Below are 25,782 nucleotides of genomic sequence, written 5' to 3'. Positions count from 1 at the left end.
TTATTCCAAGGTACTGTCATGGTAATAGAGTTTGAAATTGAGAATAGGTTGTTGTTGTTGAATTGTGTACAGAATGAGTGCCTGCCCTGCTTTCCCTCAGGGGCCTGTGCCTTATCGGGCCTGTAAAGAGATATGTTGATGAGACAGATGACGTATTTATTAATCAATGTACTAGGCTTAACATTCCCCCAATAAAACAGTTCCATTCTCCTGATGCCTGTGGTGGCTGATTTACTGATGCATGTTCAAGTCAAAAGCCAGACACGTTTCAAATATTTGAGTGCAGAGTTCATACTTTAGTCAATCTTGGCATTGTAATATGTTGCTGACCACAGTGCAATATGGCTTACTTCAATGACGTGTCTGGCATAATGTAACATAACTGTAGTACTGACTCTAGCTCTGGTCCATGGCGTTAGGTCCAGGGCGCAACCCTCCACTAGATCTGGACCAGAGCTAAACTAGCTCATGCAATAACATAAGACCACATCAGTACTCATTTTCAGCGTTGCTTATAAATATAATTTATTAACAGTCTTAAAAATTCTTTCTTACACTTTGTACAGAAATTGAAGAGAAGATGCAAGCGTTTCGGGAAAGTCGGCGGCGTCATGAAGCGTGACAAACTAGAGTGGACGACAACCTCACCACACTAACACAAATAATATAATTAATCATTTTAATCCAGATAAAATAAAATGCACTTACTAGCACAGCTCTATTGATATAATTTGTTAGTAAAGGATGCTAAGTTTGCATAGTAGACACAGCTTTTACCAAAAACAAAATAAACCAAACTGGTAAACATACAAACTAGTATCTAACTGTACTGCTTTTATATACTGTGTACCGAAACAGCCAAAAATGTATTTGACAGTGGTATTCTGTACATCATAAAACATTTACATACTTTATCTTCTAACGCAGGCTGCCACACTTACATCCCTGTGTTGTATATTTCACTGTTGAGGTCAACATGCACTCCTCTTTCTACATGAAAAATATCCCTTTTTAACTTTCAGCATTCACCCTGTTGATGGGTGTTGGAACATATGGCCATATATGGCAATGTGGACAGTTTGAAACAGGCTGCAAGTGTGTGAGATCTTTTTCAAACTACGATACGCTGCGCCCCTGTAATCCCACGTATTCACGGTTCAGTTCGTTTATGAAACTGAAGAAAGTATTGGCTTTATTTGACCTTCCTGAAACTTTGTCTACGCTATAGCTAAACAGGCCTTCCACATCTACACCAACTGCTTAATATGTATCTTTGTCTTCCGTTCTAAAGAGTTGTTTTGAGCCACACAATATGACATTGAAGAAGTGCACACTGTAATTATCGTAATACGATGTGGGACGGAATGTATTTATCTAACACCTATAGTGATATTGAATGTTGTATGTAGTCAGTTGCATGTATGTTATTCCATAGCCTGGTCCCAGATCTGTTTAAGCTAGCAAATCAACTCGTTGTCATGCTAAACTAGTTATTCTATGGTGAAGATTTTTTTCTTCTTCTTTGAAACCAAACTCAAACTCCTCTTTTGAATGACATCAAGTGAGATAATATAGGATAAAATGTAGAACGTAGCTAGTCAAATAGCCATATTCAACTATGTACCTGTATAAGTTGGGAAAATAAGGCAGTCCAACTTACTGCAACTGAAGCTTTTATGTCCACATTTCAACTGAAGCTTTTATGTAACTGAAGCTTTTATGTCCACATTTCAACTGAAGCTTTTATGTAACTGAAGCTTTTATGTCCACATTTCAACTGAAGCTTTTATGTAACTGAAGCTTTTATGTCCACATTTCAACTGAAGCTTTTATGTAACTGAAGCTTTTATGTCCACATTTCAACTGAAGCTTTTATGTAACTGAAGCTTTTATGTCCACATTTCAACTGAAGCTTTTATGTCCACATTTCATTGCATCTTTTCTCCATATTATTGTATTGGCTTCTCCTCTGCTCTGGTCTCAGATCAGTTTGATATGGCGTAACTCCAGTGCACAGAGCAGAAACAGGCAGTCCCACCCGCTCCAGGGTGAAGTTTCCCCTAGGTACAGATCTAGGATCAGCTTTGACTCTCCCAATCATTACCTTAACCATTGGTGGGGGAAATGCAAAACTGACCCATGATCAGCATTTACATTTACGTCACTTAGCAGACGCTCAATGTAGAAGAAGGATTCCTTTTATACTATTCTATCTAGGGGCAACTTCACCGTACTCCAGTCCCCCACCCACTTTATTCTCTATTAGTAAGACCCAGACATGCTTAACCTCAATAATACTCCACACATTTATCCCCAACAAAAGCGGCTAGTGCTCAAATGCACTGTTGTTCTGCAAAATAGGCAATTCCAAACAACAAATGCTAATGTTTTAACTAGCCCCCCTCCCCACAGTTCTAACTGAAAATAAACCACAATACAAATGAATAATGATCAACAATAAAGCAATAGTATAATGCCATTAGAATGTATTTGTTATTCATGTATTTACACGGTTCAGACACAATTATAATATAGATGCTGTTATTTTTCCAAAGGCCACAGGATGGCGCTAGAGATCAACAAAACCACAACGACACAACTTCGACAAAAGGGTAGTAAGCCGCAAGAGTTTCTTCACCACACCTTGAATCCTGAAATTAAAATCCTGAATAAACATTTTTGGAAATCAACACAAGCGAAATGTAATCAACAGAACCAACGCATGGTGGGGCGGATAAAATTGACTGTATTCGGTTCTCCATATCGCATAACTACATTATTCCAAAGACTCCACTTCCATACTTGTCCCTTTTTGCTCCCTGTCTGTCTCGCTTTGACTGAGCGACAGTCACTGAGTAGCCTACATACGTAAGTAAAGTCCGAAGTAGGAAATCATCCACATATATGGACAGCAGAATAGACCGTTTCCTAGGAAACTGTATAAAGAAAAGCAGACTGTACCAAGGAACGCACAGCCAAGGCTAACAATGGGATCTCCAGGATTTTTTTTCTCTTTCTGTTGTCCCCAAAATACAAAATAATCACAGCGAAGAGAACGACTTGGACACATCAACAACAACGTCTTTTTTCTCACTCATTTCTCCCACCGACACGCGTTTTACGTCCCGACCGTTGTCATGGGTAACAGTCAGGACATTGTCTGTCTGTCCGTCGGTCTGTTTGTGTCTCAGACCCACTCAGATTGTCCCTGGTCCAGTCCGCGTGTGTCAGTGCTCTGTTGTCATGGGACCAGGCTGTCGTGGCGACCCATCTCCTCCAGCACGGCAGCCAGTCTGTTGAGATTCCCGTCTGGGAAGTGTTGGGCCTCCCACAGGTCCAAGATCACCCCCGTGGGACTGGACTTGGTGGCAAAATAGTTCAGATACCTGAGAGACAACGAGAGACACCTTTTTGTGGTAAAAAAAAACAGGGTCGCATTCATGTACAACACTCCATAATGCAGCCATCTTTAGAACAGTTCTCTCTCCCCCTCTCATCTTAAGGATAGGGATGCTCCAGCTTAGACGTTAACTAACTTAAGCAGCCTCTGCCTTTCCCCTCCAGTGCACAGTCAGAGAGGAGGGGTGAGAGGCTTAAAATCAAATCAAATTGTATTTGTCACATGCACCGAAAACAACAGGTGTAGACCTTACAGTGAAATGCTTACTTACAAGCCCATAACCAACAAGGCAGTATAAAAAAAAGAAGGGTTAAGTAAAACATATTTTTAACAAAAAAATATAAAAAAAAGCAAATAATTAAAGAGCAGCAGTAAAATTAAATAACAGTAGGGAGGCTATATACAGGGGGTACCGGTACAGAGTCAATGTGCGGGGACCCCGCTGCTGCCTTCTCTCCCTCTCTCCCTTCCTCATCTTCTGTTGCTCACTTGTCTCACTCTCTCCATCTAAAAAGTATCTTGGTGATAAACATGGCTCTATGTCTGAAGTCTTGCTAACCACTGCTTCAAAATCGGATGAACCCACTTGACGATAGTCATAGCTAGCCTACCTAGGCAAGGGTCACCACAATTATGGATGGGGGGTAGGTGGTGAGGATGCGACATCATTGTGGGTATTTATGAGGTGGTGGTGTGCAAGGGTGTAGGGTGAAGTTGCCCCTAGACACTGATCTGGGGTCAGTTTTGCATTTCCCCCACTAAGCCTCCTGTAGCTCAGTTGGTAGAGCATGGTGCTTGCAACGCCAGGGTTGTGGGTTCGATTCCCACGGGGGGCCAGTATGAAAAATGTATGCACTCACTAACTGTAAGTCGCTCTGGATAATAGCGTCTGCTAAATGACTAAAATGTAATGGTTAAGGTTGGGATTGGGGGAGGGGAAGCTGATCCTAGATCTGTCACTAGGGGAAACTTCACCCCGGTGCTGTATGTACGTACAGTGCCTTCAGAAAGTATTCATACCCCTTGACTTATTCCACATTATGTTGCGTTACAGCCTAAATTGAAATGTAGTGAGAATGAAATACAGAAATATCTAATTTACATAAGTATTCACACCCCTGAGCCAATACATGTTAGAATCACCTTTGGCAGCGATTACAGCTGTGAGTCTATCTCTAAGAGCGTTGCACACCTAGATTGTACAATATTTGCACGTCATTCTTTTTTTAAATTCTACAAGCTCTGTCGAGTTGTTGATCATTTTTAGACAGACATTTTCAAGTCTTGCCATAGATTTTCAAGCCAATTTAAGTCAAAACTGTAACTAGGCCACTCAGGAACATTCAATGTCGTCTTGGTAAACAGCTCCAGTGTATATTTGGCCTTATGTTTTAGGTTATTGTCCTGATGAAAGGTGAATTTGTCTCCCAGTGTCTGTTGGAAAGCAGACTGATCCAGGTTTTCCTCTAGGATTTTGCCTGTGCTTAGCTCTATTCCATTTCCTTTAATCCTAAAAAACTCCCTAGTCATTGCCGATGACAAGCGTACCCATAACATGATGCAGCCACCACCATGCTTAAAAATATGAAGAGTGGTACTCAGCGATGTGTTGTGTTGGATTTGCCCCAAACATAACGCTTCGTATTCAGGACATAAAGTAAATGTATTTGCCAATTTTTTGCAATTTTACTTTAGTGCCTTATTGTAAACAGGATGCATGTTTTGGAATATTTTTTACTCTGTACAGGCTTCCTTCTTTTCACTATCATTTAGGTTAGTATTGTGGAGTAACTACAATGTTATTGATCCATCCTCAGTTTTCTCCTGTATCTTTGTAGTCACTGGGTGTATTGATACACCATCCAAAGTTTAATTCATAACTTGCTCAAAAGGATATTCAATGTCTGCCTTCTTTATTTTTTACCCATCTACCTATAGGCGCCGTTCTTTGCGAGGCATTGGAAAACCTCCCTGGTCTTTGTGGTTGAATCTGTGTTTGAAATTCACTGTTAAGACTGAAGGACCTTACAGATAATTGTATGTGTGGGGTACATAGATGAGGTAGTCATTCAAAAATCATGTTAAACATATTTTTGCACACAGAGTGCATGCAACTTGTGATTTGTTTTACTCCTGAACATATTTAGGCTTGCCATAACAAAGGGGTTGAATACTTATTGACTCAAGACATTTCAGCTTTTCATTTTTAATTCATTTGTAAACATTTTGAAAAATGTCCACGTTGACATTATGGGGTAAAGTAGGCCAGTGACAAAATCTAAATTTAATTTCAGGCTGCAACACAACAAAATGTGGAATAAGTCAAGGGGTATGAATACTTTCTCAAGGCACTGTGTGTGCTGGGGTGTTCCCTCTGACCTGTCCAGGTTGAGTTTGTGGGCCAGCATCCTCCAGTCATTGGAGCCTCTGGTCTGGGGCGCATCAAGGCTGCCACAGAGCTTCTGTCTGATGGAGAGAGGGATACGGAAGGCGTTGAGCCCCACCAGGGTGGTGATGTTGCTGGCCGGGTCCATGAGAGACGTGTCGATGTTCTGGGTGTCCTGAGATGGAGAACAGACAGACAAAGACACCAGTGTTAGCTGTGTGATGACAGGGCTGGGGGGGGAGGGGGTTGGTTCTTCTATCCTTGTGGGGACCTAACATCCCCAAAAGTCCCCACAAGGATAGTAAAACAAGGAAAATTCTCCCTCGTGGGGACATTTCCCATGTCCCCATGAGGACAAAGGCTATTTTAAGCTTAGGGGTTAGATTTAGGGTTACAATTATGGTTTACTGGTTATCTTTAGGGTTAGGGTTAGGAGTTAGGAGTTAGGGTTAAGGTTAGGGTTAGGAGTTAGGGTTAGGGGTTAGGGTTAGGGGAAAATAAGATTTTGAAGTACATTTTAGGTCCCCATGAGGATAGAAGAACAAAACGAGGGTGTGTGTTTCAAGTTTTATTCGTCGTATGTACGGGATACACACTACATTGACATTTTTAGTCATTTAGCAGACGCTCTTATCCAGATCGACTTACAGTAGTGCTTTTTTCCCATACTGGTCCCTCGTGGGAATCAGACCCACAACCCTGGAGTTGCAAGCGCCATACTCTACCAACTGAGCCACAAAGGACCAAATCGGTATATACACTACCAGTCAAAAGTTTGGACACACATACTCATTCAAGGGTTTTTCTTTATTTTTACATTGTAGAATAATAGTGAAGATATCAAAACTTTGAAATAACATATGGAATCATGTAGTAACCAAAAAAGTGTTAAACAAATCAAAATATATTTTATATTTGAGATTCTTCAAATAGCCACCCTTTGCCTTGATGACAGCTTTGCACACTCTTGGCATTCTCTCAACCAGCTTCATGAGGTAGGGGGGGGTATACAGAAGATAGCCCTATTTGGTAAAAGACCAAGTCCATATTATAGCAAGAACAGCTCAAATAAGCAAAGAGAAACGACAGTCCATCATTACTTTAAGACATGAAGGTCAGTCAACACGGAAAATTCTCAAGAACTTAAAATTTCTTCAAGTGCAGTCACAAAAACCATCAAGCGCTATGATGAAACTGGCTTTGATGAGGACCGCCACAGGAATGGAAGACCCAGAGTTACCTCTGCTGTAGAGGATAAGTTCATTAGAGTTACCAGCCTCAGAAATTGCAGCCCAAATAAATGCTTCACAGAGTTCAAGTCACAGACACATCTCAACATTAACTGTTCAGAGGGGACTGTGTAAATCAGGCCTTCATGGTCGAATTGCTGCAAAGAAACCACTACTAACGGACACCAATAAGTAGAAGAGACCTGCTTGGGAAAAGCAGCCAACAAGTGCTCAGCATATGTGGGAACTCCTTCAAGACTGTTTGAAAAGCATTCCAGGTGAAACTGGTTAAGAGAATACCAAGAGTGTGCAAAGCTGTCATCGAGGCAAAGGGTGGCTATTTGAAGAATCTCAAATATAAAATATATTTTGATTTGTTTAACATTTTTTTGGTTACTACATGATTCCATATGTGTTATTTCATAGTTTTGATGTCTTCACTAATATTCTACAATGTAGAAAATAGTAAAAATAAATAAAAACCCTTGAATGAGTAGGTATGTCCAAACTTTTGACTGGTAGTGTTTATCGTCCAACGAAATGCTTACTTGTTCCTTCTCGACAATGCAACAACAATAAGAAATTAAAGCTGCAAGCAGCGTTGCCGGGATTCAGCTGTGTGCCAACTGTGCAAACATCAGGACAAATTGGACACACTGCCCTAGGATGAATTACTTATTTACTATTTACCACGCTTGCCAAATATCAGAACTAAAAATCAAACTGATTATGCAATGTTATTTGCTTTTGATGTATTTTGGACCATTTTCAATGATGTTGACTACATTAAATGTCATCTCCAGAACTGTTGAACAAGATTTGGTACACTATATATATACAAAAGTATGTATGTGGACAGCCCTAAAATTAGTTCAAATTAGTGAATTTGGCTATTTCAGCCACTCCCGTTGCAGACAGATGTATACAATCGAGCACACAGCCATGCAATCTCCATAGAATACATTGGCAGTAGAATGGCCAGTACTGAAGATCTCTGTGACTTTCAATGTGGCACCGTCATAGGATGCCACCTTTCCAACAAGTTAGTTCGTCAAATTTCTGCCCTGCTAGAGCTGCCCCGGTCAACTGGAAATGCTGTTATTGTGAAGTGGAAACATCTAGGAGCAACAACGGCTCAGCCACGAAGTGGTAGGCCACACAAGCTCACAGAACGAGACCACCGAGTGCTGTCCTTGGTTGCAGCACTCACTACAGCGTTCCAAACTGCCTCTGGAAGCAACGTCACAAGAACTGTTCGTCGGGGGTTTCCAAGGCCGAGCAGCCGCACACAAGCCTAAGATCACCATGTGCAATGCCAAGCGTCCGCTGGAGTGGTGTGAAGCTCGCCGCCATTGGACGTTGGAGCAGTGGAAACGCGTTCTCCGGAGTGATGAATCATGCTTCACCATCTGGCAGTCCAATGGACGAATCTGGGTTTGGCGGATGCCAGGAGAACACTACCTGCCCCAATGCATGGTGCTACCTGTAAAGTTTGGTGGAGGAGGAATAATGGTCTGGGGCTGTTTTTCATGATTTGGGCTTGGCCCCTTAGGTCCAGTGAAGGGAAATCTTAATGCTACAGCAATGACATTCTAGACGATTCTGTACTTCCAACTTTGTGGCAACAGTTTGGGGAAGGCCCTTTCCTGTTTCAACATGACAATACCAGTGCACAAAGCGAGGTCCATACAGAAATGGTTTGTCAAGATCGGTGTGGAAGAACTTGACTGGTATGCACAGAGCCCTGACCTCAACCCCATCGAACACCTTTGGGATGAATTGGAATGCCGACTGCGAGCCAGGCCTAATCGCCCAACATCAGTGCCCGACCTCACTAATGCTCGTGGCTGAATGGAAGCAAGTCCCCGCAGCAATGTTTCATAACAGTGGAAAGCCTTCCCAGAATAGTGGAGGCTGTTATAGCAGCAAAGGGGGGGACCAACTCCATATTAATGCCCATTATTTTGGAATGAGATGTTCGACGAGCAGGTGTCCACATACTTTTGGTCATGTGGTGTATGTAGCATCTATGAATGCATATCTTCAAACGCATTTTACAAAACTTTAGCTGAAACAATATGGCCGCTATGAGCCAATGAGCTCGCATTAATGTTTTTTCCTGTCCAACAGCGCCACAATGTGACTACCTCAACCATATTTTACATGTTAGCTAGACTCATATCCTAGAGCATGTGTCAAATTTCATCACTCAGATTCAGACAGATCAAGAGATATAAAAATGTGCCTGTTATATCGCCACTGTGTGGTCGATATGAATGTCCTTGCATATGTTTAGCCTGTACAGTGTTTGGAACACGTGTAACAAGTTCAGTTATAATACGAATATCTGTGACTGATTTATATGCATTTATGTGACAGACCACGCCCACGTGAATGTTTATTGGTCAGTTATAGCCATGGTGTTTGACGTACTAGCCTGGATTATACTGCATTTACAGACCTTGGTCCATAGATTCCATATAACAAGTTTTGCAAAGATTGGTTATTCGGTGCCAGAAAAGTAGCATTTTAAGTGTTTTTCACAAAATTCGAAATAGCGGAATTTATAAGTTCTTGAGGCAAATTTGTTCCGTGTGAGGAGAGGGACCTATGGACTGAATTTCATGACTCTAGATCACACGGGGTGCGTGGCTGACCTTTCAAAGTTTGCATTTCCAATCGCTTGTTATACCGCCACCATGTGGCCAATTTGCATATATTTTTGCATGGGAGGGTGTGGCCCTTGGGCCTTTCCCAAGTTGCACAGTCCTGGGCCTTTTCATCTCATGGAAACATAATAATGATGAACGAAAATAAAACAGGGCTTCGGCAGCTTCTCTGCTTCAAACCTCTAATGATAAAAGATACGAATACGAACGTAAAGTAAATGGTAGTAGAATATAATAAACATTTTAGCATTTAATACAGGAAGGAAAAATGTATAGTCCAATATTTAAACATGTATCAGAGAAAGTGGGGATTGGGGGGCAAGTGTTTTAAATTGTGCAGTATTAGCAATAGTACATCTGGTAGCAGCAGTTGTGACGTGTATGTAACATGAACCATACGTAAAAATGTATGCACACATGACTGTAAGTGGCTTTGGATAAATGCGTCTGCTAAATGGCATATTATATTATTATATGAATGTATGTGTGTGTATGTCTGTGGGTGTGTGTGTGTGTGTGTGTGTGTGCGTGCGTGCGTGTGTGCGTATGTCTGTGGGTGGGTGAGTGTGCTGGCTGACACTGTACACAAACAGCAGGTGAATAGAAACCCCCCAGAGCGAGCATTTGAAAGCAGGGAATAATAAATATGCTAAATCGCTACCCTTGAGAACATGCTAGGGGAAATGCTTTGCAGCAGCATTTGGTTTAGTCTCTCCTCCTCAAACATCGGTTCCTGTCCAAAAATGGTGCCTGTTCTCCATTAGAAACCTCTTTATACTGCATCTGGCTGTTGTTCTCTCTCTCTCACACACACACACACACCATTGCATGTCTCACTGGGAGGGATTGTCCCAGTTGGCCACTCTGCCCGATTATAAATGCTTTTCCTGATGAATTCCAATAAACAAAGAGAACCCACCCCATAGCTGCCATAACAGCAATTCTACAAAAAAAATAAAACGGCTAATTAATATGAAATGGAAAATAAAACACTGTTGTCTACTTAGTCCTTAGCGAAACAGCACTTCTTACGCCGTCTGAAAGGCAAGCAGATTGATCAAAATAGCTTTGTTTGATACCCAGCCTGGACCATACAAGGGCTTTTACACACGTACATGTCTACATACACCACAGGCAGACAGACACCAGCACTACAAGAGGGAAGTCAACAGCAGTCCCTCATGGCCCTGGACAATATGGATCAAAGCCTTTCTCAACTCTGCTAACAACCCCCTCTATATGATCCTGGCCCAAACCTCCCTGACCAATATCTACAGTGCTATGAAAAAGTATTTGCCGCCTTTCTAAATTCTCTACTTTTGCATATTTTTGATACTGAATGTTATCAGATCTTCAAACAAAAACCTAAAATTAGATAAAGGGAACCTGAGTGAACAAATAACACAACAATGATATACTTATTTCATTGATTTCATAAACAAAGTTATGCAACATCCAATGCTCCTGTGTGATAAAGTAATTGCCCCCTTACACTCAATAACTGGTTGTGCCACCTTTAGCTGCAATGACTCCAACCAAATGCTTCCTGTAGTTGTTGATCAGTCTCATGTCGCTGTGGAGGAATGTTGGCCCACTCTTCCATGCAGAAGTGCTTTAACTCAGCGACATTTGTGGGTTTTCAAGCATGAACTGCTCGTTTCAAGTCCTGCCACAACATCTCAATTGGGATTATATCTGGACTTTGACTGAGCCATTCCACAACTTCAAATGTTGCTTTTAAAAATAGAGAAAATCAGAAAGGGGGCAAAACTTTCACGGTACTGTACATCCAACCCCCCCAGTCACACTAACAGGCCCACAGACATAGATATTCAGCGCGTTGATGAATATACCCTCATCAACATATCAACCGTTGTCTCCCTACAGGTGGTGTCTGCTTCTATGCTAGTACTTAGACTGACAACCCATATGAAAAAAATACTATAGTATACTATGGTCTAAATACTGTAGTATTACCATATTTATATACTATAGTATACTATGGTCTAAATACTGTAGTATTACCATATTTATATACTATAGTATACTATGGTCTAAATACTGTAGTATTACCATATTTATATACTAAACAGGGACGGCTTGTTCAATAGGGCGATATGGGCGACGCACTGCCAAACGGGAAAAGGAAGGGATTTTTTTTCTAATCAATTATAAAAAAAAAAAAAAAAATTTTTTTTTTTTTATTATAAATTTAAAAAAATTATATCACGGCAACAGCAGTTATCAGTGTTCACGTCTGATCTGCCAGCCACTAAATGTCAAATCAGGCTAAAGTCGTGCTTCAAATGGCCCGCCCGTTTTTGGGCGATTTCAGTCAGGTTGAAAATCGCCCAGAAGTCTCTCATAGCCTGTCATGTAAAATCTATTTTTTTCACATTTCAAAGCTTTCAATACATTCTCTATGGGTGTCTGTGTGCATGCACTTACGCGCTTTCGTCATACGTGACGTAACGTTGAACGTAACTAAGACAATGGCGGCTATCAGCGTCTATGTTGCGACCTGCAGTGTGGCGTTATTTTATGTTTTTAATTTGTAGACTTAGTTTACAAACATTCTGCAAACATTCTGCTTTGGACTGATCTTCGGTTTTGGACTGATCTTGTTGATCGTGGACCCGCCACCCTTCTGACGGACTAAATAATGAAAACGCTGCTGGCAGAGAGGTGGAGCCGGCCACCTTCACCCTGGTCAGAGCGGACCGCGATCCTGGTAAGAGAGCGACTGTACCCCGACATTGAACTGCTTTCTGTGTCATTGAACCTTACTATTGTTGATAAAACAAGTTTACTGGAGAACGGAGAAAAAGTAGAGACTTTTGGACAAGGTGGATAATTGTATAATATAAGGCAGTTTATTCAGAGGTAAAGATATCTGCAATCGCGTTCACGGACCCGTTCGTCAAAACTCTTAGGGAGCTATAAATCAAGCCCCCATTACTTACCATATCAGATAAGAGAAATTGCTGCAGCTACATATATTTTACATCCTGGCCCTACATAGTTCACTATTTGCATCACTTACCAAAATATTACATGTGGTCATATATGCTTGGAAAGTGGAGATGCCATAGAACGTCAAAAAAGTAAACATTGCTGGAGACACATTGCGTTTGCTAGCGAAGAGATTTGTTGTGGCAAATGAACTTGGGCTGGGAATTGCCAGGAACCTCACGATAAGATATATGCATCAGCATTGCGGAGTCTCATGATTCTATACTTGTGATTGATACTGTGAACAATGTTGCAGAGGGATGTGCAGAAAGCCATGAGAACGAGTTTTGATCAGTCATGGAAATAAAAGTGCTGAAAACAAATTGGCTCCCAATGTGAAAAGATTGAGAACAAGCTATGAAGGAACAATAATGGTGTTTTGGTGCAGGTACAGCCAACTAGCGCTAAAATATTGCGATATTGTCAATACAGTATATCGTAAAGTATCACTATGTAACTCGATTTCTTTCACCCCAATCCCTCAAATTAACGGTAAATAACTGAATTGTTTGCCCCACATTTAGCTAAGATGATTAGCTAGCCAGCTAAAATGTTTTATTTAGTTAGCAGTCGCATCTACAATAGTTTACTGTCAATAACATGTCTCCAAAAATGACGTGGTGTCTCCAATTGTGTTGACATTTTACAATTGCAATGCGCATCCATGAGTATCCACTTTCTGTAGCTCAGCTGGTAGAGCATGGTGCTTGTAACGCCGGGTAGTGGGTTCGATCCCGGGACCACCCATACACAAAAATGTATGCACGCATGACTGTAAGTCGCTTTGGATAAAAGCGTCTGCTAAATGGCATATTATTATTATTATTATTATTATTATCTGAAGAGAGCCCGAAACATTGTGTGCAGACATTTTATGCAATAAATGAAGTAGGTTCAATCTAGTAGTTCTGATCTTCTGATTGGTCCTGATGAGTTGGGAGGTCCCCTCCAGGCTACTGTCACTGTTGCATTGGCTCTGAGTCGGGTTCTCTGTCTTCAAATGTTCAGCCTAAGAGAGGGATTTTTTGTGTGTGTGTGTGTGTGTGTGTGTGTGTTTAACAGTGATGATGTGTGTGTGTGTGTGTGTGTGTTTACCAGTGATGATGTGTGTGTGTGTGTGTTTTGTGTGTGTGTGTGTCCTCAGAGCAAGAACTCGTGAGTTGGAAGAACTGAGAGGCCTATGGCGTGGGTGTTGTCCTTGGCCACCTGCTGACAAGGCTGACAAGATAGGACCCTTTTGTCCATTGTTATTGGATAGGAACATAACTTATAACCAGCTCCTGACCTAAATAGATCTTAGCACAACATTTTACTCAACATATCATATTCCATATTCACTATAACAAATATATTTACTACGACATTAGCAAGAACCCCACATCCTCAGCCGGCTAATCCAGTGTGTGAAGTTTTGCGGAGTGTTTGAGGCTTTGCCGAGGCAAAGATGAAACTGAGGGCTCCACCAACCCTGGTAAGCCAACACTTTTGAGATCAGTCAATAAATGCTTCTGGTATTGACTTATATGCTGCCCCTGTCTTCATGTTGTTGCTGGACATATCTTTTTTTAAATGTGTGTAGGTCACCTAAATCATCAGAAAAATTGCCCCTCCTGAGAATTTTTTCAGGAGCCGCCACTGCTATAGTATTCACTGTAGTGTTTTTGAGGACATGACTGTAATATGACTGTAGGGCGGCGAGTAGCCTAGCGGTTAGAGATCTTTGACATATCATTTGGGGCTTTCTCCTAGAGGAAACCTACTGGGCAAATACTATTAGCACATTTTCCATAACCTGCAGAAAGGTAGGACTGGAGTCTGAACGGATAGTTCAGAGCTTCAGCTCTTTTCTATAACCTGTAGGGAACACAATATATGGTCTATACTTGGCATGTAGGTTTCTCACTCATGAGTGGCACAAATTGGAATATGGGGGGGATGGGAATGGGTGGAGCATATGCAAATTAAATAATGTAGTATTACTATAGTTTTAAAAAACATAGTGTTTTTGCAGACATTACTGTAGTATTTAATATCGTATTTGACAATTCTATAGTATGTACTACATGGTCGAGGAATACTACAGTGTGGAGTATAGTATTCTCCAGTACACTACAACATTCTTCAGTAAGCAGTACATGGTCGAGGGCTACTACAGTGTGGAGTATAGTAATTTACAGTATACTACAAAATGATATAGTAAGCACTACACATGATTGAGGGATACTACAGAGCGTAGCACAGTATTCTACAGTATACTACAGTTTACCACAGAATACTATAGAATTCTAATAGTACAGTGGCTTGCGAAAGTATTCACCCCCCTTGGCATTTGTCCTATTGTGTTGCCTTACAACCTGGAATTAAAATGGATGTTTGGGGGGGGGGTTTGTATCATTTGATTTACACAACATGCCTACCTCTTTGAAGATGCAAAATATTTTTTCTTGTGAAACAAACAAGAAATAAGACAAAACAACTGAAAACTTGAGCGTGCATAACTATTCACCTTTTGCAGCAATTACAGCTGCAGGTCTCTTGGGGTATGTCTCTATAAGCTTGGCACATCTAGCCACTGGGATTTTTGCCCATTCTTCAAGGCAAAACTGCTCCAGCTCCTTCAAGTTGGATGGGTTCCGCTGGTGTACAGCAATCTTTAAGTCATACCACAGAGTGTGGTATGGAGATGCCAATATTACCCAGAGTGTGGTATGGAGATGACAATATTACCCAGAGTGTGGTATGGAGATGACAATATTACCCAGATTGTGGTATGGAGATGACAATATTACCCAGAGTGTGGTATGGAGATGACAATATTACCCAGAGTGTGGTATGGAGATGACAATATTACCCAGAGTGTGGTATGGAGATGACAATATTCCCAGAGTGTGGTATGGAGATGACAATATTACCCAGAGTGTGGTATGGAGATGACAATATTACCCAGAGTGTGGTATGGAGATGACAATATTACCCAGAGTGTGGTATGGAGATGACAATATTACACATAGTGTGGTATGGAGATGACAATATTACCCAGAGTGTGGTATGGAGATGACAATATTACCCAGAGTGTGGTATGGAGATGACAATATTACCCAGAGTGTGGTATGGAGATGACAATATTACCCAGATTGTGGTATGGAGATGACAATATTACCCAGAGTGTGGTATGGAGATGACAATATTACCCAGATTGTGGTATACAAACCTGGGTTCAAATACAGTTTTAAAATATCTCAAATACTTCAGCTGGGCTTGATTGAGCTTGCCTGGTGCAATGGAACCAACCTAGTCGCAAGCAAACGAGGAAACTCGGCTCATCCGGCACTCCAGGCAGGCTAAAGCAAACGCTTAATATAGTATTCAAAATATTTGAAATAATATTTGGACCTAGGTCCGGAGTGTAGTCAGAGCTGGGTTTTACCTCAGAAGGTCATTTTACATTTTAGTCATTTAGCAGACACTCTTATCCAGAGCGACTTACAGTTAGTGAGTGCATACATTTTTCATACTGTGTAGTCAGAGCTGGGATTTACCTCAGAAGGTCAGAGTGAGCTATAGTCAGATCGTGCACCCCTAATGGCAACCTATATAGTGCACTACTTTTGATCAGAGCCCTGGTCAAAAGAAGTGCACTATATATGAAATAGGGTGCCATTTGAGTCACACCCACAGAGTGTACAGTGTATCCAGTAAAAAAGGTGGTGTGAGGTTTGAGTCTCACCTCAGACAAAGTGCTGCTGAGCTGAAATATCTGCCCCTCCCCCTCTACTTGGCGTACACACAGCTTACAGCTGAGCTCTGTGGTGCTGGAGCTGAACCGCTCCAGGGTGAAGGTGCAGTGAAGGGTCCGCTGGCAGCCACTCCACACCTGGTAGAAGGGGATCTCCTACACACACACACACACACACACCATTTCTTCACTACATATTGCATGTACATGGTCATTTCCAATCACTGAAAAACATTTATCGCCATACCAGTCGAGCAGACCAATAAAGGTGTGCATGGTCTATGATAACTTTAACGTTTTCACCATGAGGTCACCTGGTACTTGGCGAGCAGCTTGCTCTTCCACTGTCCGTGGGGGACGTCGTGGACGGAGAGACGCAGGTTGTGGGTGCTGTCCTTGAAGTTCAGGGTCTTTGGTTCATCCAACAGCTTCCCTCCCATCTGGGTCTCCATCTGAAGGACTTCCTACAGCAGCAAAGACAATAACACAATGAAGTACCTCCTACAGCAGCAAAGACAAGAACACAATGTACAACTTGACTTACATTTGACTTTTGGCTGAACTTTTGACTGAACTTCTGTCCATTACGATACTGGATGCATAAGCCTAAGGCTGTGTGAGGCTAGTGCAAACCAGCAGACGGGTGAAGAGTCATTGTATTAGTGTACAGTGAGCTCCAAAAGTATTGGGACAGTGATCTTTTTTGTGGTTTTGGCTCTGTACTCCAGCACTTTGAATTTGAAATGATACAATGACCATGAGGTTAAAGTGCAGACTGTCATCTTCAAGTTGGAGGGTATTTTCATCCTTATCGGGAACTGTTTAGAAATTACAGCACTTTCCATACATAGTCCTCCCATTTTAAAGGGACCAATGGTATTGGGACAAATTCACTTATATGTGCATTAAATAAGTCAAAAGTTCAGTATTTGTTCCCATATTCCTAGCACCAATGATTACATCAAGCTTGTGACTCTACAAACTTGTTGGATGCATTTGCTGTTTGTTTTGGTTGTGTTTCAGATTATTTTGTGCCCAATAGAAATTAATGGTAAATAATGTATTGTGTCATTTTGGAGTCACTTTTGTTGTAAATAAGAATAGAATATGTTTCTAAACACTTCTATATTAATGTGAATGATGCCATGATTATGGAAAATCCTGAATGAACCGTGAATAATGATTAGTGAGAAAGTTACAGGACATAAATATCATAGCTCCCCCAAAAAAATGCTAACCTCTGCTGTTATTGTAATGGTCAGAGGTTAGCATGTCTTGGGGGTATTATACAGTATTTGTGCGACTAACTTTCACAAACGTTTCAATTTTGCTTTTATAGGGCCCGTCCCTAATGGCACCCTATTCCCTATATAGCACACTACTTTTGACTAGGGCCCATAGGGATCTGGTCAAAAGTAGTGCACTAGTATATAGGGAATAGGGCGTCATTTGGGACACATACATTGTCTATATTAACTAAGCTGGTGTAAAAGAAGGGTTCAAAAATGTCAAAAATAGACTGCATATAGCTCAGTTGGTCCCGTGTAGCTCAGTTGGTGGAACATGGCGCTTGCAACGCTAGGGTTGTGGGTTCGATTCCCACGGGGGGCCAGTATGAAAAAAAAATATGCATGCACTCACTAACTGTAAAGTCGCTCTGGATAAGAGCGTCTGCTAAATGACTAAAATGTAAATGTGAAATATACTGTACAGCAATTGCTTTCTTGATGTTTCGTACTGTACATGGTCATTATTAGCATGTCACCCCATCCTTCAACAACTACTGCTATATAAGAATATCAATCGACTCCTCCTCCTCCTCCAACACACCAACTAGGAAATTCCCTTTGAAAGCAAGACCAATTAAAGTTACTTTGACATATCATTAAAACACCAACGTCCCATTTTGTTTTCAAACTCTCCTCCCTTGAAATGTTAACTTGAGTGTGTGGTGGCGGGTGAATGTGGGAGAGAGAATTGCTTAAAAAGTGAGTGAGTGTGAGTGAATGAGTGGGGTGGACAGACAAGCGAAAGAGAGCATGACTTCATTGGTGTGCATGACTTCAGTCCCCTGTAGCTCAGTTGGTAGAGCATTGCGCTTGCAACGCTAGCGTTGTGGGTTCGTTTCCCACGGGGGGCCAGTATGAAAAAATGTATGCACTCACTAACTGTAAGTCGCTCTGGATAAGAGCGTCTGCTAAAATGACTAAAATGTAAAAAATAAAAAAGTAAAATATGTGCGATGTGTACGGCGTCCATATTAGCATTCCCAAGGAGACCCAAGGAGTCAGTGTCTAGGGCTGTCTTAATTCCTCCCCAGTGTTTCATACCCCCATTACCTTGAGTGCGTCCTGGGTGTCGTCCAGACAGTAGACTCTAATGTGGTACTCCAGGGTGGTGCTGGACACGGGGCCGAAGATGGCCAGTTTGAGGCGCTTGGCGGCAGCCTTGCTGACAGACTGGCCCACCAGGCAGTAGGTCCCCAGGGTCTCTGTCAGTAGGTGACACGCCTCCTCATCCAACTGGATGTAGCAGGGTGTGGTGAAGTTCTCCTCCCCGACCACTACCACGTCCTGAAGAGGAGGAGTTAGTTATTGTATGATGAGAGACTGAGCATAGTGCATTCCCCTGATAGAGACCCCTTGTCCATATGGCATGGTGTGTGTGTGTGTGCTCAAACAGCATACACTGCCCAAGTCTAACCTCTCCTCTAAGTCTAACCTCTCCTCTAAGTCTAACCGCTCCTCTAAGTCTAACCTCTCCTCTAAGTCTAACCTCTCCTCTAAGTCTAACCTCTCCTCTAAGTCTAACCTCTCCTCTAAGTCTAACCTCTCCTCTAAGTCTAACCTCTCCTTTAAGTCTCCTCTTCCTTGTTCCAGAACCCTGGTTTACTGTGCTACTCTACCTTCTATTATCCTCATCCCGATGACTACAGTACACCAGACACACACTAGCATTCATTTTCCTGTTATTATGAGGGGAGAAAAACAACAACATTTTAAAAGCCTTTGCAGTAAGCTTGGCTGTTAAACAGTATAATAGCAGCATTAAAGCTGGTCATTAGCCTATTTAATAGGACCTCAGAGACAGCACTAGCCATGTAATGAGAGAATAGCAAGGCAATGTGGGTGGGTACAGCATTGTATTGAAGGCTGGATGACTGTTTACTTCCATTTAGCCTACAATTAACCAATGGGTTGAAAGCATGGATATGTACAGTCGTGGTCAAAAGTTTTGAGAATGAAAGTATTGGTCTTCACAAAGTTTGCTGCTTCAGTGTTTTTAGATATTTTTGTCAGATGTTACTATGGTATACTGAGGTATAATTACAAGCATTCCATAAGTGTCAAAGGCTTTTATTGACAATTACATTAAGTTTATGCAAAGAGTCAATATTTGCAGTGCTGACCCTTCTTTTTCAAGACCTCTGCAATCCGCCCTGGCATGCTGTCAATTAACTTCTGGGCCACATCCTGACTGATGGCAGCCCATTCTTGCATAATCAATGCTTGGAGTTTGTCAGAATCTGTGGGTTTTTGTTTGTCCACCCGCCTCTTGAGGATTGACCACAAGTTCTCAATGCGATTAAGGTATGGGGAGTTTCCTGGCCATGGACCCAAAATGTCAATGTTTTATTCCCCGAGCCACTTAGTTATCACTTTTGCCTTATGGCAAGGTGCTCCACCATGCTGGAAAAGGCATTGTTCGTCACCAAACTGTTCTTGGATGGTTGGGAGAAGTTGCTCTCGGAGGATGTGTTGGTACCATTCTTTATTCATGGCTGTGTTCTTAGGCAAAATTGTGAGTGAGCCCACTCCCTTGGCTGAGAAGCAACCCCACACATGAATGGTCTCGGGATGCTTTAGTATTGGCATGACACAGGACTGATGGTAGCGCTCACCTTGTCTTCTCCGGACAAGCTTTTTTCCGGATGCCCCAACCAAATCGGAAAGGGGATTCATCAGAGAAAATGACTTTACCCCAGTCCTCAGCAGTCCAATCTCTGTACCTTTTTCAGAATATCAGTCTGTCCCTGATGTTTTTCCTGGAGAGAAGTGGCTTCTTTGCTGCCCTTCTTGACACCAGGCCATCCTCCAAAAGTCTTCGCCTCACTGTGCGTGCAGATGCACTCACATCTGCCTGCTGCCATTCCTGAGCAAGCTCTGCACTGGTGGTGCCCCGATCCCGCAGCTGAATCAACTTCAGGAGAAGGTCCTGGTGCTTGCTGGACTTTCTTGGGCGCCCTGAAGCCTTCTTCACAACAATTGAACCTCTCTCCTTGAAGTTCTTGATGATCTGATAAATGGTTGATTTAGGTGCAATCTTACTAGCAGCAATATCCTTGCCTGTGAAGCCCTTTTTGTGCAAAGCAATGATGACGGCACGTGTTTCCTTGCAGGTAACCATGGTTAACAGAGGAAGAACAATGATTTCAAGCACCACCCTCCTTTTAAAGCTTCCAGTCTGTTATTCTATCTCAATCAGCATGACAGAGTGATCTCCAGCCTTGTCCTCGTCAACACTCTCACCTGTGTTAACGAAAGAATCACTGACATAATGTCAGCTGATCCTTTTGTGGCAGGGCTGAAATGCAGTGGAAATGTTTTTTGGGGATTAAGTTTATTTTCATGGCAAAGAGGGACTTTGCAATTAATTGCAATTCATCTGATCACTCTTCATAACATTCTGGAGTATATGCAAATTGCCATCATAAAAACTGAGGCAGCAGACTTCGTGAAAATTAATTGTTATGTAATTCTCAAAACTTTTGACCACGACTGCAGGAAGTCAGAAGTTTATATACACCTTAGCCAAATACATTTAAACTCAGTTTTTCACAATTCCTGACATTTAATCCTAGTAAAAATTCCCTGTCTTAGGTCAGTTAGGTTCACCACTTTGTTTTAAGAATGTGCAATGTCTGAATAATAGTAGAGAGAATGCTTTATTTCAGCTTTTATTTCTTTCATCACATTCCCAGTGGGTCAGAAGTTTACATACACTCAATTAGTATTTGGTAGCATTGCCTTTAAATTGTTTAACTTGGGTCAAACGTTTTGGGTAGCCTTCCACAAGCTTCCCACAATAAGTTGGGTGAATTTTGGCCCATTCCTCCTGACAGAGATGATGTAACTGAGTCAGGTTTGTAGGCCTCCTTGCTCGCATACGCTTTTTCAGTTCTGCACACAAATGTTCTATAGGATTGAGGTCAGGGCTTTGTGATGGCCACTCCAATACCTTGACTTTGTTGTCCTTAAGCCATTTTGCCACAACTTTGGAAGTATGCTTGGGGTCATTGTCCATTTGGAAGACCCATTTGCGACCAAGCTTTAACTTCCTGACTGATGTCTTCAGATGTTGCTTCAATATACCCACATAATTTTCCCTTCCTCATGATGCCATCTATTTTGTGAAGTGCACCAGTCCCTCCTGCAGCAAAGCACCCCCACAGCATGACGCTGCCACCCCCGTGCTTCACGGTTGGGATGGTGTTCTTCGGCTTGCAAGTCACCCCCTTTTTCCTCCAAACATAACGATGGTCATTATGGCCAAACAGTTCTATTTTTGTTTCATCAGACCAGAGGACATTTCTCCAAAAAGTACGATCTTTGTCCCCATGTGCAGTTGCAAACCGTAGTCTGGCTTTTTTATGCCGGTTTTGGAGAAGTGGCTTCTTCCTTGCTGAGCGGCCTTTCAGGTTATGTCGATATATTACTTGTTTTACTGTGGATATAGATACTTTTGTACCTGTTTCCTCCAGCATCTTCACAAGGTCCTTTGCTGATGTTCTGGGATTGATTTGCACTTTTCGCACCAAAGTACGTTCATCTCTAGGAGACAGAACACGTCTCCTTCCTGAGCGGTATGACGGCTGCGTGGTCCCATGGTGTTTATATTTGTGTACTATTGTTTGTACAGATGAACGTGGTACCTTCAGGCGTTTGGAAATTGCTCCCAAGGATGAACCAGACTTGTGGAGGTCTACAATTTTTTTTCTGAGGTCTTGACTGATTTGTTTTGATTTTCACATGATGTCAAGCAAAGAGGCACTGAGTTTGAAGGTGGTCCTTAAAATACATCCACAGGTACACCTCCAATTGACTCAAATGATGTAAATTAGCCTATCAGAAGCTTCTAAAGCCATGGCATCATTTTCTGGAATTTTCCAAGCTGTTTAAAGGCACAGTCAACTTAGTGTATGTAAACTTCTGACCCACTGGAATTGTAATACAGTGAATTATAAATTAAATAATCTGTCTGTAAACAATTGTTGGAAAAATTACTTGTGTAATGCACAAAGTAGATGTCCTAACCAACTTGCCAAAACTATAGTTTGTTAACAAGAAATGTGTGGAGTGGTTGAAAAACAAGTTTTAAGTGTAAGTAAACTTCCGACTTCAACTGTATGTATTCTAATGTCTTCAGAATTCTAGTGGTACTGAAACAGGACATAGACTAGCGTCCTGTCCAGGAGGTTTTCTGGTACATCAAGCTGCCTCACTACAGAAACAGGACATAGACTAGCGTCCTGTCCAGGAGGTGTACTGGTACATCCAGCTGCCTCACTACAGAAACAGGAGATAGGCTCCTGTCCTATGCGCCGTTCAGGCTCAGAGAAGGCTACTTATACATCAAGATGACTTGTATATATCTGTTGCATGTCTTGGGCCTCGATTCAATCAGTACTGTGGAAGATCTGCGGTATAGCACGATTGAAATCTAAAGGCAATGTTGCCGCGTTAGTGGAGACTGCATTCACAGTAAACGCTGCATATGTCGGCTCAATTGGAAATTACCTTTACATTTCAATTGAGCTATAACGCAGATCTTCTGCGATACGGATTTAATCAAGCCCTTAAGTTATCTTTTTTCATCTGCGTTGTTGCGCCACCACCCCCCTGTCACCTTCTGAAGGATGATATATATATATAGTCTGGTCTGGTAGGGAAGAGGACACATTATTATAGATCAACACAGGGCCTTTTTCTGAAATGACTATTGAGCTCCAAATCACACCTCATCTGGAGTTATGTGCCTTTTGATGAGCCGTATCAATATGAGGTTGTAGAAAACCAATATTGTGTGAATCAGTTATTGCTTCTAACCACAGCTGTAATTTTCCCCATAATACAGCTGACAGGCTGTGTCCAACTCTACGGCTGTGTCCAACTCCACGGCTGTGTCCAACTCCATGGATTGCATTCTGATCTGTGGCTCAATAAACCTAAGCACCCACCTACACACACTGCATGCATAATTGTGGGCAGACATTGTGTTTCTGTGCGATAACAACATAGGGGCCTTGTTCCCACAGTGACGCCTGCAGACAGTCTTATCACAAACAGTACCAACACACCACCGATACAGGACCAGGGGTGGGCCCCTATCACACACACACACCATCGACTCCTCAGAGGTAGTCTGCTCACGCTGTGAGAGAGGGAGGGAAGGAGAGAAAGGAGGGAGGGAGGGATGGAACGGAAGGAGGGATGGAACAGAGAGAGGTAGAGAAAGGAGGGAGGGAACGGCGGGAGGGAGGGAACGGCGGGAGGGAGGGAACGGCGGGAGGGAGGGAACGGCGGGAGGGAGGGAACGGCGGGAGGGAGGGATGGAAATGAGGGATGGAAATGAGGGATGGAAATGAGGGATGGAACTGGAGCAAATTCCTTGTGCTAACAGCTTTTCAACCATCCTGTTGGTCTAATTGAGTTTGGGTGCTGTGTTTACTGAGCCCTGCCAAGCATGGCCCAGTCTGTCCTCTCCCCCTGCCAAGCATGGCCCAGTCTGTCCTCTCCCCCTGCCAAGCATGGCCCAGTTTGTCCTCTCCCCCTGCCAAGCATGGCCCAGTCTGTCTTATCCCCCTGCCAAGCATGGCCCAGTCTGTCCTCTCCCCCTGCCAAGCATGGCCCAGTCTGTCCTCTCCCCCTGCCAAGCATGGCCCAGTCTGTCCTATCCCCCTGCCAAGCATGGCCCAGTCTGTCTTATCCCCCTGCCAAGCATGGCCCAGTCTGTCCTCTCCCCCTGCCAAGCATGGCCCAGTCTGTCTTATCCCCCTGCCAAGCATGGCCCAGTCTGTCTTATCCCCCTGCCAAGCATGGCCCAGTCTGTCTTATCCCCCTGCCAAGCATGGCCCAGTCTGTCTTATCCCCCTGCCAAGCATGGCCCTCTGTCTTATCCCCCTGCCAAGCATGGCCCAGTCTGTCTTATCCCCCTGCCAAGCATGGCCCAGTCTGTCTTATCCCCCTGCCAAGCATGGCCCAGTCTGAGAGTCAAGCTTCTACTACACTTCTCCCCTCCCATTCTACAAGCATGTGGTTACTTCCAAAATGGTACCCTATTCCCTATATAGTCCACTACTTTTGACCAGAGCCTGTACGGAAGAGGGTGCTATTTGGGACGCAGCCTGTCTTTATGTCGCTATTGGCATGAAGGACCTCTGGAGTTCCTCCTGCCCAGGAGACATGTTTGTTCCCCCAGACAATATCTTCTGTATACAATTCAACACTATGACTTCCAACAGCAGGTACAGTATACACATGTATGGTATATGTAACCTGACGAAGCTTCATGACAAATCCCATCATATTTTACTTTTTTTCAGGCTTTTGCAAGCATGAATATTCCAGTTGTATTCTTCAATGACTAGTCCCGCCCTGTCAGCTATAGGTCGTGTTCCCCCCGCTCTGACGTCGCATGCATCAACCAATGGTCGCGTGCCCCGTCAACAACTGCTGTCGGGCACCAGATTGCTATGACATGATGTGGTTAGCTGATACGTGTTGTAAAACCTGGCATGCGTCAGCAATGTCTGAGCACGGGAACATTACGTGTGTCTTATAAATCAGCCTGACCCCCTACAGCTAGCATTCTCACCTCCCATTGGCCCTGATTCAGCTGGTTCTTCAACTGGATCTGCCAGTCGTCTCCGTCGGCCTCGGCACAGTGATGGATGGTGAGGATGACTGGGCGGGTCAGGAGGGCCCCTGGGGGGCCACAGCTCACCACGGGGCTCAACACTGTCTGAACATCCTCTACCGGGGGCCTAGAAAGATGAGAGAGATTTTAAAACGCTCCCTTCAGGGCAAAATGTCTGAGTATTGTCACTGTAGTAAACTTTTTTTTTTACACAACCTCAACTGATGTTTGTGAATGTGTGAATTTCCTTTGGTTACCGAATTACAGTGCATTCGGGAAAGTATTCAGACCCCTTGACTTTTTCCAAATTTTGTTACGTTACAGACTTATTCTAAAATGGATTAAATCGTTTTTTTCCCCCCTCATCAATCTATACACAATACCCAATAATGACAAAGCAAAATCAAAAATCTAACTGAAATATCACATTTACA

General features: G+C 42.7%; 1 protein-coding gene across 1 annotated transcript in view; it reads right to left on the bottom strand.

Annotated features, from left to right (window-relative positions):
- Positions 1-496: 496 nt before the first annotated feature.
- The window catches only part of LOC121584380 (netrin receptor UNC5C), a 266,651-nt gene continuing 241,365 nt past the window's right edge, over positions 497-25,782 (bottom strand). Inside the window, exons 12-17 of the mRNA XM_045225902.1 lie at positions 25,307-25,475; positions 18,772-19,005; positions 16,747-16,896; positions 16,424-16,588; positions 5,780-5,961; positions 497-3,386 (exon numbers count right to left, since the gene is read on the bottom strand). Coding sequence (XP_045081837.1) covers positions 3,242-3,386; positions 5,780-5,961; positions 16,424-16,588; positions 16,747-16,896; positions 18,772-19,005; positions 25,307-25,475 — 1,045 coding nt within the window. The 3' untranslated portion in view covers positions 497-3,241. The remainder of the gene's footprint in view (positions 3,387-5,779; positions 5,962-16,423; positions 16,589-16,746; positions 16,897-18,771; positions 19,006-25,306; positions 25,476-25,782) is intronic.

Source organism: Coregonus clupeaformis, chromosome 16 (genome assembly GCF_020615455.1).
Source record: "Coregonus clupeaformis isolate EN_2021a chromosome 16, ASM2061545v1, whole genome shotgun sequence".
In the NCBI taxonomy this organism is placed as follows: domain Eukaryota; kingdom Metazoa; phylum Chordata; class Actinopteri; order Salmoniformes; family Salmonidae; genus Coregonus; species Coregonus clupeaformis.
Note: the sequence above shows the minus strand (reverse complement) of the source record. Positions and strands in the feature narration are given on the sequence as shown.